This window comes from Nicotiana tomentosiformis, chromosome 1, assembly GCF_000390325.3.
Source record: "Nicotiana tomentosiformis chromosome 1, ASM39032v3, whole genome shotgun sequence".
Lineage (NCBI taxonomy): Eukaryota > Viridiplantae > Streptophyta > Magnoliopsida > Solanales > Solanaceae > Nicotiana > Nicotiana tomentosiformis.
In genome coordinates, this window is record NC_090812.1 from 88,876,186 (window position 1) to 88,888,374 (window position 12,189).

Here is a 12,189-nt window from a genome sequence, read left to right on the forward strand (position 1 = left end):
GGATATATCGGGCAAAAGCTGTCTTGGGTGCTGGATGCAGAAATTCATCTTGATGCGATGGATCTGACGGTCACCATCAAAGATAAAAATCAGGCATCAAACCAAGATCGTGCCAAAGCAATGATATTCCTACGCCATCACCTTGATGAGGGCCAGAAAATGGAATATCGTACTGTTAAAGATCCAGTCATAATGTGAAGTAATTTGAAAGATAGATATGACCACCTAAAGATGATCGTTCTTTCACAGGCACGTTATGATTTGACTCATCTAAGACTACAAGATTTTAAATCTATCAGTGAGTATAATTCTGCTATGTTCAGAATTATTTCCCAATTGAAACTATGTGGTGACAATATTACTAATCATGATATGTTGGAGAAAACTTTCACCATTTTTCATGCCTCGAATATGCTCCTGCAACAGCAATATCGAGAGATGGGATTCAAAAAGTATTCTGAACTTATCTCACATCTTCTTGTAGCAGAGCAACATAATGGGCTATTAATGAAAAACTATGAAAGCCGACCTACTGGTTCTTGTCCATTCCGTGAATTGAATGAGACGAACTTCCACCAAACTAAGCGTGAAAGAGGACGTGGCCCCAGTCGTGGTCATGGCCGTGGTCGGGGAGGAAGCTCTAATCGTGGTAATAACAATGCATCAAATAACCCTCCTCACCACCAGCAGTGAAAAAGAAAGGAACAAAAGCATGAAGCGGTGCAAGCAGCAAAGCGAGAAAATGCATGTTATAGATGTGGAGGAAAAGGGCACTGGTCACGTACATGTCGTACGCCAAAGCACATGGTTGAGCTGTATCAAGCCTCCCTGAAGAAGACAGAAAAATATTGAAGCAAATTTTATTTCTGAAGATAATTTAGACTTCATGCATTTGGATGTAACTGATTATTTTGCACTCCTAGAAGGAGAAACAAGTCATGTGATCGGTAGTGAATCTGTAGAAATGTAAATATTTAAATTTTTGTTGTTTGTAGTAGATAGTATAGTTATGTAATTGTTGTACATAAATAAAAGTTATGCTTTGAAAATGATGTTTACTATCATATTTATTTTGTTTATGTCATTTTGAAGAATATGGATAATCCTCAAATTATGTTTGGATCAAAGACCAATCATGAAGATATTTGTGTAATTGATAGTGGAACAACTCATGCCATATTCAAAGATCAAAAATACTTTTCTTATTTTCATGAGAAAAAAGCAAATGTTTCAACAATTTCTGGTAATATAAGTTTGATTGAAGGCTCCGGAATAACTACTGTATTTCTGTCTAAGGGAACAAAACTTATTATCGACAATGCATTGTTCTCCTCCAAGTCCCGAAGAAACTTGTTGAGTTTTATAGATATCCGACGAAATGGGTATCATGTTGAGACAATAGATGAAATGAACGTGGAATATCTTTGTATTACAAAGAATATTTCTGGCTAGAAATGCATTGTAGAAAAGTTACCAACTTTATTTTCTGGCTTATACTATTCAAAAATTAGTACAGTTAAAGCACACTCTATCGTAAACCAGAAGTTTACTGATTCAAATACTTTTGTGCTTTGGCATGGCCGTTTGGGGCATCCTGGATCAATAATGATGAGACGAATTACTGAAAATTCGAGTGGGCATCCATTAAAGAACCTGAAGGTTCTTACAAATGATGAATTTTCTTATGATGCTTGTTATCAAGGCAAAATGATCACTAGACCATCACCAATGAAGGTTGGCATTGAGTCCCCTGCCTTTTTAGAACGTATACATGAGGATATATGTGGACCTATTCACCCACCAAGTGGGTTCTTTGGATATTTTATGGTCCTAATAGATGCATCTTAAAGATGGTCTCATGTGTGCCTATTATCATCTCGCAACCTGGCATTTGCAAAGTTATTAGCCCAAATAATTCGATTAAGGGCACAATTATCAGATTATCCTATAAAGTCTATTCGCCTTGATAATGCTGGAGAATTCTCATCTCAGGCTTTTGATAATTACTGTCTAACAGTTGGAATAAAAGTCGAACATCCTGTAGCTTATGTTCATACTCAAAATGGCCTTGTAAAGTTATTTATTAAACGGCTGCAATTGATAGCAAGACCACTACTTATGAAAATAAAATTGCCCACTACTATTTGGGGCCATGCTATCTTGCACGCAACATCACTTATCCGTCTCAGACCAACACATTATAATAAATATTCTTCGTCACAATTAGTTTTTGGTCATGAACCAAATATTTCCTATCTACGAATTTTTGAATGTGCTGTATATGTGCCAGTAGCACCACCACAGCGCAGTAAGATGGGACCCCAAAGAAGATTAGGAATATATATTGGGTTTGAATCACCCTCTATTATTCGCTATCTTGAACCATTAACGGGAGATTTATTTACTGCTCGATTTGCAGATTGTCGATTTGATGAAACAAATTTTCCATAATTAGGGGAAAAGAAAAAGGAAATCAAAAAAGAAATTGTGTGGAAAGTTTCATCATTATCTCACTTTGATCCACGTACCCCTATATGTAATCAGGAGGTCCAGAAGATCATCCATTTACAGAATATAGCAAATCAAATGCCATATGCATTTACTGATTTGAAAAGGATAACTAAGTCGCATATCCCTGCAGAGAATGTGCCTATCCGAATTGATGTCCTAGCAGGACCATCTACTAGAATGGGAGCTAGTGAACCTAAAGCACGCCTGCAACGTGGTAGACCATTGGGTTCTAAGGATCGAAATCCTAGAAAAAGAAAATCGACAAATGATCAAAATGATATTATGAAGGGATCTCCCGAAGAGACCCAATATCTGATCAGTTTTGAGATTCCTGAAAAAATCAATGAACCCGAGACTCAAGTGAGTGAGGAACTTTTAATAAGTTCTACTGGTGATGAGATTAATTTAAATCGATCTGAAATAGTGGTGGATAATATTTTTGCATATAATGTTACACTTAACATTATGCAAGATAGTGAGAATCTTGAACCCCGATCTGTCGAAGAATGTCGACAAAGATCTGATTGGCCAAAATGGCAAGAGTCAATTCAATCGGAATTGAAGTCACTTGCTAAAAGAGAGGTCTTTGGACCAGTAGTCCAAACACCAGCTGGTATAAAGCCAATTAGTCATAAATGAGTTTTTATGCGAAAAAGGAATGATAAAAATGAAGTTGAAAAATACAAGGCTCGGCTTGTTGCACAAGGATTCTCACAATGACCTGGAGTCGATTATGAAGAAACATATTCACCAGTTATGGATGCCATAACATTTCAATATCTCATCAGTCTAGCCTTACGTGAACGGCTTGAAATACATCTAATGGATGTGGTTACAACTTATCTGTACGGGTAACTTGATAATGAAATTTATATGTAAATTCCTGAAGGATTTAAAATGCCTGAATCATATTTAAAATTTCGAAAAATGTACTCAATCATATTACAAAGATCTTTGTACGGTTTAAAGCAATCTGGGCGCATGTGGTATAATCGCCTTAGTGGATATTTGCTGAAAGAGGATTACATAAATGATGTTATTTGTCCATGTATTTTTATAAAGAAAATGGCTTTAGAATTTGTTATACTTGCTGTTTATGTTGATGGCATAAATCTTGTTGGAACTTCATAAGAGCTCCAAAAGGCAATTGAATATCTTAAGAAAGAATTTGACATGAAAGATCTTGGAAAGATAAAATTTTGTCTTGGTCTGCAAATTGAACATTTAGCAGACGAGATCTTTATCCATCAATCTGTCTATACATAAAGGGCCTTAAAACGCTTTTACATGGTAAAAGCGCATCCATTGACCAATTGTTGTTCGATCACTTAAAGTGAATAAAGATTTGTTCCGACCTCCAGAAGATGATGAGGAACTCCTTGGTCCTGAAGTACCCTATCTCAGTGAAATTGGTGCACTAATGTATCTTGCTAATGCTACAAGGCCTCACATAACATTTTCTGTTAATTTACTAGCAAGATATAGTTCTTCTCCTACATGGAGACATTGGAATGGGATTAAGTATATATTGCGATATTTAAAGGGGACTCTTGATATGAGTTTGTTTTATGCTAACAAATATAGTGCAGATCTTGTTGGTTATGCAGATGCAGGTTATTTATCTGATCCCCATAAAGCTAGATCTCAAACCGGGTACGTTTTTACATGTGAAGGTACTATCATACCATAACGCTCCACAAAGCAATCCATTGTTGCTACTTTTTCAAATCATGTTGAAATAATAGCTATTCACGAAGCAAGTTGGGAATGCGTATGGTTGAGATAAATAATTCATTTTATTCGAAAAAATGTGATTTGGAATGTGAGAAAAGACCCACAATTTTATACGAAGACAATGCTGCATGCATAGCCCAATTGAAGGGAGGATTTATAAAAGGAGATAGAACGAAACACATTTCACCAAAATTATTCTACACACACAATCTTCAGAAATATGGTGACATTGATGTGCTACAAATCCATTCAAGTGACAATCTGGCAGGTTTATTCACTAAATCTTTACCAACTTCAACTTTTGAGAAGATGGTATACAATATTAGAATGCGGAGACTTAAATATTTGAAACAAGATTTTAATTAGGGGGAGTAAAATACGCGATGTACTCTCTTTTCCTTACTAAGATTTTTTCCCACAAGGTTTTCCTTATAAGGTTTTTAATGAGGCAGCTAGCAATGCGTATTACTAAATATGTGTATTCTTTTTCCTTTACTAGGATTTTTTTTCACAGGGATTTTTCCTAGTAAGGTTTTAATGAGGCACATTATCTTTTAATGAATATCCAAGGGAGAGTGTTATAAATATATTATATTATGGATGTTCATTTAGTACTCCGTTGTAAATAAGCTTCTTGAAGAAGCTTATCCATATAAGACTCCGCCGTAAATATGTTTATCTATTTAGTGCTCTATTGGAAATAAGCCTCCTGAAGAAGCTTATCCTTTCGGTACTCCGTTATGGATAAATATTACCAATGTTAGAGGATTATCTATATCTGGCACAACAGCTTAGAGTAGCAGCTTACAAGTAGCTTACACAGCAGCTTGCAACAACAACTTACAAGCAGCTTACACAGCAGCTTACACAACAACTTGCAGTAGCAGCTTACATAACAGCTTCCTTTCTTCTATAAATAGAGAAGAATTCAGTTTATTAAGTACATAAGTTTGAAATTTGAATAATATATCAGTTTCTCTCTATACTTGTCTTTACTTTACTGTCTTTATTTTATAACACTTCCGTCCAAAATTATTTGACGGTATTTGACTCGACATAAAACTTTTAATTTTTTTTATAATTTATAATCTAAAACAAACCATAAATCTTTATGTAGTTGTAAAGAGAAAGTCAAAATTATAAAGATATATTATATTTTTAAATAAGTAAAGATGATATTCATTTTCGTTCTGAAAAGAAAAAAATTATCACATAAATTAGAATTGAGAGAATAACAACAATAACAAACTTATTAAAAATCTTACAAGTGGGTATGTAAATGACAAAGTTAAAAGTGTATGCAAACCATACCTTACCTTTGCGATGGGAGAGATTATTTTCGACAAACTTAATTGAGAGAGTAATTCATATAAATCACCAATTGCCGTGAGATGAATAAACTTTTTTAATTAAAAGTTTAGGATTCAAAAAATTTAAAAGTAGAAAGAAATTCTTAATAAGAAATGTCTTTTTCCTTTATAAACCTTATGCGGCGGGTGAAAACAAAAAAATAATGGAAGACTACTGAGTATAAAAAACACAAGATGGGTCCCACACCTGTCATGGGAGAGTGTAATACACGCGCCTCGAAACCGCGCTTGGGATTATTCACTACCCTCGGTGCAGCTACTAGAGAAGAGTAGAGGAAATATGGAGGGCTCCTGTGTCAGAAGGCTAAAATTGCAAAACAAAGAGAGAACGTGCAGTAGATCTGGATCCACTTAAGCACAAACTCACTCACCTCTCTTTCTTCTTACTTTCTTTCTGATTATTTTTTTTAACCTCCTTGAAAGAAAGAGAGAAAAAGATTAGTATATCTGTATGTATAGAAAGAGAAAGAAAGGAAGAAAGATTATAGCTTCACTCACTATCCCATAAACACAAAAAACAAAGCTGTTGTTTTTAAGTGGGGGTGGGTGGTTTTTTTGAAATTAAGTGCTACACTGTTGCTTACCAGTAAATATTTATGGGTTTGCTGTTTCTGTTGCTGTCAAGCTGCTGCTGCTGCTGCTGATACTTGCAGGCTGCTCATAGAAATATAGAGGGGCGGTGGTTTAGTTCTTTTGCAGTTTATACTCTAGTTTGTTAACAACCCCATGTAGGAAAATTGGAAGAAAGTGGAAATAAAGAGGAAGTTGAAAGATTTTGTAGTAGAAAAAGGGAGAGATCTTTTATGGGTAAGCTCATGTACTTCTGAGATCAGTGCTAATCTTTGTGGTAAAATAAATAAGAGGAAAGAAAGAAAGTTTCCAGCTTTACTCTTCTTTCCTTCTTTTCTTTTGCTTCTTGTTTTTTTGTTATCTTGTTTGTAGTTTGCTGTTGTAACTAAAGCTTTCAGCTTTCTTTATAGAGAAATACAACTACCTTATTTTCTTTCAACTTAGGGAACCCTATGAAAACCTCTCCTTTTTTCATCTTCCCCCGCGGGAGATTTCCACTTTTCTCTTAACACTTTCTTTTCCTTTTTTCTTGGTTGTTTTATGCAGGAAGACTAAGAGAAAAAGAGCAGCTTAAATCCTGTTAAGAAACAGCTGGTATAGTTGCTAGTTGGTGGTGGAAAAAGAAAGGATCTTTTTCTTGAGTCTTTAGTTGAAGAAAGACAAAAAGAAAACAGGAAAAGTTTGAGGGTTGGAGTTGAATCTACTACCAACCCTAAAAGAGACTGATAATTATGGATGCATATGAAGCTACAAAAATAGTTTACCAAAGGATTCAAAATTTGGATCCTGAAAATGCCTCAAAAGTTATGGGGATTCTTCTGATACAAGACCATGGTGAGAAAGAAATGATCAGATTAGCTTTTGGTCCAGAAGCTTTAGTTCACTCAGTCATTCTTAAAGCAAGAAAAGAACTTGGCCTTGCCTCAAACTCACCTTCTTCTACACCTTCAACTCCTTCTTCACCTTCACCTTTTAGTGGTGTTTTTTCAAGGCAGAATTCTTCTGGTGGAAGGATTCTTGGTGGTATAAACCTTCCTTCACCTCTTAGCATAACTAGTAACAACCAGTCTTCAACTGTTTCAGCTTCTTGGAGTACTACTACTCCTAGCTTCTCTGACTTCCAAGAAACTGATCTAGTTAGTCCTAGTGCTTCCACCAATGGAATCAGCAACTCCACTATGAATTCCTCTGCTCCACCCTTTTATTGCAGTGGAGAAATGGATTTGATAGATGAGTTTCAACTACAGGACCAACTTTCTTTCTTGAATGATGGGTCACCAACCTTGGGTCCTAAAAATCCTGATGTTTATTACCCACACCAACAGCAGCAGCAGCAAGATTTAGCCTCAAGTCCAAGTGGGGATTTCTCTTCATACAACTGGGGTAGCAACTCAGTCAACGGCCTATCCCATAGGAGGAGTTGCTCTGTGAGTGATATTTCTTTAGGTGGTGATGACCAAAGTGGCGGATTTGGTTGGAAACCTTGTCTGTATTTTGCTAGAGGGTATTGTAAGAATGGAAGTAGCTGTAGGTTCCTACATGGTGCTGGAGAGGTGGTTTCTGAAGTTGTGGGGTCACCAAGCAAGTTTGAGATGATGGAGCAGCATTGTCAACAACTTCTCAGATCTAAGTCAACAGCTCAGCAGCAAAGACTAACCACTGCTTCTCAGCTCATGGCTTCTTCTAACTTCCCTTTCTCTCCTGTGGCTGCTAACAAATGCATGAACTTTCTTCAGCATCAACAGTTGCAGCAGTCTGCTGAGAGTCCCAGGTTTGAAAACAAAACCCCTTTCTTTTTTTCTGTGTTTGAATTGGAACTTTAGACTGATACTTGGCTGGAAATTTCTACAGAGCAGCTGCTGCTGCTGCATTGATGATGGGTGATGACATGCATAAGTTGAACAGAATTCGTTTTGAAAGAGGGGATTTTGGGTTGAATGGTGGAGCTGGGATAGCTAATCCAGGTTCAAGGCAAATTTACTTGACTTTTCCAGCTGACAGTACTTTCAAAGAAGAGGATGTTTCCAATTATTTCAGGTATAATTGCTTAATTCAATGAATTAAGCTTGGCCCTTATTGAAAGTTCTGGTTTCTTAATTCATGTTATTCTTTCCTTTTCTAGCACTTATGGGCCTGTTCAGGATGTGAGGATTCCATACCAGCAAAAGCGGATGTTTGGTTTTGTTACATTTGTTTTTCCAGATACTGTGAAGACCATTCTTGCCAAAGGAAATCCTCATTTTGTATGTGATGCTAGGGTACTTGTCAAGCCATACAAAGAAAAGGGCAAAGTCCCAGAAAAGTTTAGGTATTAATCCTTCAGTTACAGGTATGCAGTTTATATTGATCCTTGTATTCTTTATATTAATATTTCTCTTTCTTGGTGTTATTAATCATCAGGAAGCAACAGCAGCAGATGGAGAGAGGAGAATTTACTGGATGTGGTAGTCCTACTGGCCTAGACTCCAGAGATCCATTTGATATTCAGCTTGGTATGTATCAACATTAGCGATTGATTTCTGGTGTTCTTTTTTCAGTAGACTGTGATGGCTCCCCAAAAGTTTTAACCTTTAAATGCTAATTTCATTTACTTATTTTGGTCAACTTATTTTTTTTATAGGTGCAAGGATGTTTTACAATAGTCAAGACATGATGTTGAGGAGAAAATTGGAAGAACAAGCTGATCTGCAACAAGCAATTGAGCTCCAAAGCAGGAGACTGATGAATTTACAGCTTCTTGATGTCAAGAGGAGCAACCATCACCGTGCCCTTTCATTGGGAGCTGTTATCCCGTCCCCACCTCACTCTCCAGGCTTCTTCAATCAAAACTTTGTTCATTCCCCCAACCTTAGCAGCCGAGAAGCCGTAGAAGGTATAATATCTTGATTTTTGCTTGAATAGAGTGAAAGAATATAGAAATATAGATGTTGCCGATACATATGTTACAAGTTCGAACACTTTGCATTTAAGCGGAGAAGGGTAAAGAGGCGGTCCCATTATCCACCAAATTCGGACCGTTGCGAGCTAGCCCTTGGAGAATTTTCGGTTACTAATAAAAGGATAGATGGAAATGGAAGCTTAGTTGATTGAATAATTATGGAAATGGGGTTTTTAGCCTAAGATTTCAGAATGAAGATATTGATATTTGATGTTTATTTTGTTTCAGAGAATGGTTTTGCTCCAAAAATGGCCAATTTTGCTGCTTTTTCCCCAGAAGAAAAGAACCCAAATCTCACTGCAAAGGACAGGGACTGCTACACATCTAAAGATGAAAATAGCAATGGCAAAGAAAGTTCCAAGAACGAAGAAAATGATTTTCAAGAAAGGTAATGGTTGTTGTCTTATTACTATTAGAAATTGGCCAAAGCTAGTATTTATTACTTTTGGATACATCTCTGTTAATGGACTTTGGTAAATTTCTCAATTTGATTAACTGCATTTCCTTCTGTTGTCTGGTTCTGATTCAAGCAAATTTACCAATAAATGATTGGTTTCAGCAGTTTGGAGCATAATCTGCCAGATAGTCCATTTGCATCACCAAAAGCTGTTGGAGAATTCATCACAACTTTCTCAAATGATGTTACTACTGGAGAAGCTGACAAAGGTGCTGGATTAAATGCATCATCATCGTCTGCTAACAATAATATGATCCCTTCTTCCTCCTTGTTTCCTGCTACTAGTGCACTAGACATCACTCCTTTCAAATCATGTTACTTCCAAATGCCTAGGTGCATTTCACTACTTCACTTTGTTTGTCCAATCTCTTCTTTATTAAGTAGTATATTTTTTAAGGGAAAATGTTCAGATTTACCCCTCTATTGTATCTTAATATAGATCCTTCCTTATTTGTTTATATATGATATGATTATTCTAAGCAAAGTCCAATAATGGACATTAATGCAGGTTCCCTTCAGGACATGGCACCATTGGAATGTAGGCCTGGACAGCTTGTTATGTTCCGTAGTGTAGCTTCCTTAGTTTAGGTAAGTGGTCACATATTTTTTTTATCCTTTGGCTAATTAATTAGTACTACCAACATCTTGGTACTTGGTTCTTTTATTGATGTTGGCTGCTTGTTTTTTGGTCTTTTGTGGTCATTTGTTTCAACAGGAAGGAAAGAAAGATGACGAATGTAACTTAAAACAAAAATACTACTGTATCAAGAACCAGCCAGCAGCCAGCCAGCAAATACATACACTACTTACTCCTACTACTACTACTATACAAATATGCATACATATAAAATATGATGTGTGACAGCCATTTCCCATCTCTGGGTTGTAATGTTTTAAGATCTTTTTTTCATATCTTTCTGATAGTTGAGGCTGGACCACAGGTTAAAAGAAAAACAAAAAGGAAAATTAGCCATAGGTGAAAAGAAAAATCCAAAGCATCAACTTTTGGGACTGTAATTTTCTTCCTCTTTCCCTCAATATTCTTGGGTATTAGTGTGACATCCCAAAGGTTTAGTGTTTCTTTTTTCAAGTTTTATGTTGTAATCAGTTGTACAGAAGATGCAGCAAGCAGAAGGGCAGAAGACTAATCAAGGCATCAAGTGAAGGTAAATTCAAGAAAATGCCATATAAGTAAATTTGAAATACTCACTTAGTAGGCAAAGGAAAAGTGTTTTGTTGTAACTTTGTACTGTATCCTTCAATGGGGTTTAATACTAATATGTTTTAGCATATAGTTTTATTTTTATTAGTATGATAAGGAGTAGTAGCAGGCGCTTTTTAGGTACAAAAATGAAATGGTAGTGTCTCTACCATATGTAGCAGCTACCCTTTTTTTAATTTTATTTCAACCTTTTGTTGTAATTTGATAAGCATTAGATAGTATCAATCAAGATGTAAACAGACAGAAAAAAGGAGGAAAATTGAGGAAGTTTCATTTCATGTATTAGCTTGATTGGTGTCTCTTTCTTAATGTGTTTGCTTTTTAATAGTAATTTCTTTTTTTATTTTATAGGAATTTGTCTCTTCAATGCAGTTGTCCTTTTCCCCTCTTTAATATGTTAGGGGGAAAAGAAAAGAAAGGCACATGGGATGGTGCTGACACTTGATTGTGGGGCCTATTCATAAATTTATCTATTTGTCATGGTTTGTGGGTCCTATTCACCAACACCCATGTGATTGTCCATGTTCTCTCTCTTTTATGCATATTGTACAATGTGCATAATTGATTGTACCATGTTTTTAAAACTCTATTTAAAGGACAAAACACAGATATGAAAAGTAGATTTTGAAAACAACACGTATGACCAAAGAGTGAACGGTTCAGGAATCTTTTGGGGGCTGTGGCTTTTTGAATGTGTGCGCATGAAAAAGAGAGATATTTTACTTTTTTACATATTTTTTAATATCTTTTTACCCTAGAAGTCAGTAAAAAAATTGAGTTTTAACGCCATTGAATAAAGTGGAATCAAGACTGACAAAGGAGGAGGATGTGCACGAGTTATAAATAATTCTACAATAAAAGTCAGTTTTGGGCACGAAAAGGTTTTAAAGGCATTGGATTTGAAAAAGCTGTTTTGGAGTTCGAAGAGTGAGCAGTGGGACACTGGTACTGTAAACCACTTTTACCTTTTTCTTTAGAGTTTAATGGTTTTGTGGACTGTATTCCAATGGCCAACATAGGGTCCTATCGTATTAAATTACATCTATAGAAAATAAAAAATATATTTGTTCTGGAGGTGACAAATATTAAATAGGTTGTGAGCATGTTTAAACGGATCAAATTGACAAATCGGTTCTTTCAAATTATACGTAATCTCTAATCTTCAAAGATTTTGTGGGTGAATTTGGATTGCTTTTTGACCCGTCTAGTCACTCAAATTCGGCCCAATAGTTTGATGGGTCATCTCGGATTTCAACTAAACTGGTGGAGTTAATAAACAAGTCACAATTCAACTGGTTAAACTTGGCGAGTTACTAAAGAAAAACATATTTTGCCATCTTCACATATCACCACTAATGTCTGTGGTTAGTTTTCAGGCTATTTGGAG

At 35.9% G+C, this 12,189-nt stretch overlaps 1 protein-coding gene across 4 annotated transcripts; it reads left to right on the plus strand.

Annotated features, from left to right (window-relative positions):
- Window positions 1-5,638: 5,638 nt before the first annotated feature.
- LOC104097515 (zinc finger CCCH domain-containing protein 53) lies at window positions 5,639-11,084 on the plus strand. Of its 4 annotated transcripts, none has more exons than XM_009604080.4 (10): window positions 5,639-6,422; window positions 6,732-7,956; window positions 8,037-8,222; window positions 8,308-8,493; window positions 8,586-8,677; window positions 8,806-9,057; window positions 9,352-9,511; window positions 9,683-9,913; window positions 10,089-10,168; window positions 10,296-11,084. In XM_009604080.4, exons 2-9 carry the CDS (start codon window positions 6,917-6,919, stop codon window positions 10,120-10,122), a joined length of 2,181 nt encoding a protein of 726 aa, XP_009602375.1. In that variant the 5' UTR covers window positions 5,639-6,422; window positions 6,732-6,916; the 3' UTR covers window positions 10,123-10,168; window positions 10,296-11,084. The 4 variants fall into 4 exon arrangements, with proteins under 4 accessions (XP_009602375.1, XP_009602378.1, XP_009602376.1 ...); XM_009604083.4 differs by having other exon boundaries at window positions 9,683-9,789; XM_009604081.4 differs by having other exon boundaries at window positions 9,686-9,913.
- The last annotated feature ends 1,105 nt before the right edge of the window (window positions 11,085-12,189 follow it).

What these genes read in the sequence shown, in the direction of transcription:
- LOC104097515 (XM_009604080.4), top strand. Translation starts at nt 6,917, where the DNA reads ATGGATGCATATGAAGCTACAAAAATAGTTTACCAAAGGATTCAAAAT. An exon ending in CAGTCTGCTGAGAGTCCCAG is followed by an intron (nt 7,957 to 8,036) that starts GTTTGAAAACAA and finishes AAATTTCTACAG; the next exon opens with AGCAGCTGCTGCTGCTGCAT. An exon ending in GAAAATGATTTTCAAGAAAG is followed by an intron (nt 9,512 to 9,682) that starts GTAATGGTTGTT and finishes GATTGGTTTCAG; the next exon opens with CAGTTTGGAGCATAATCTGC.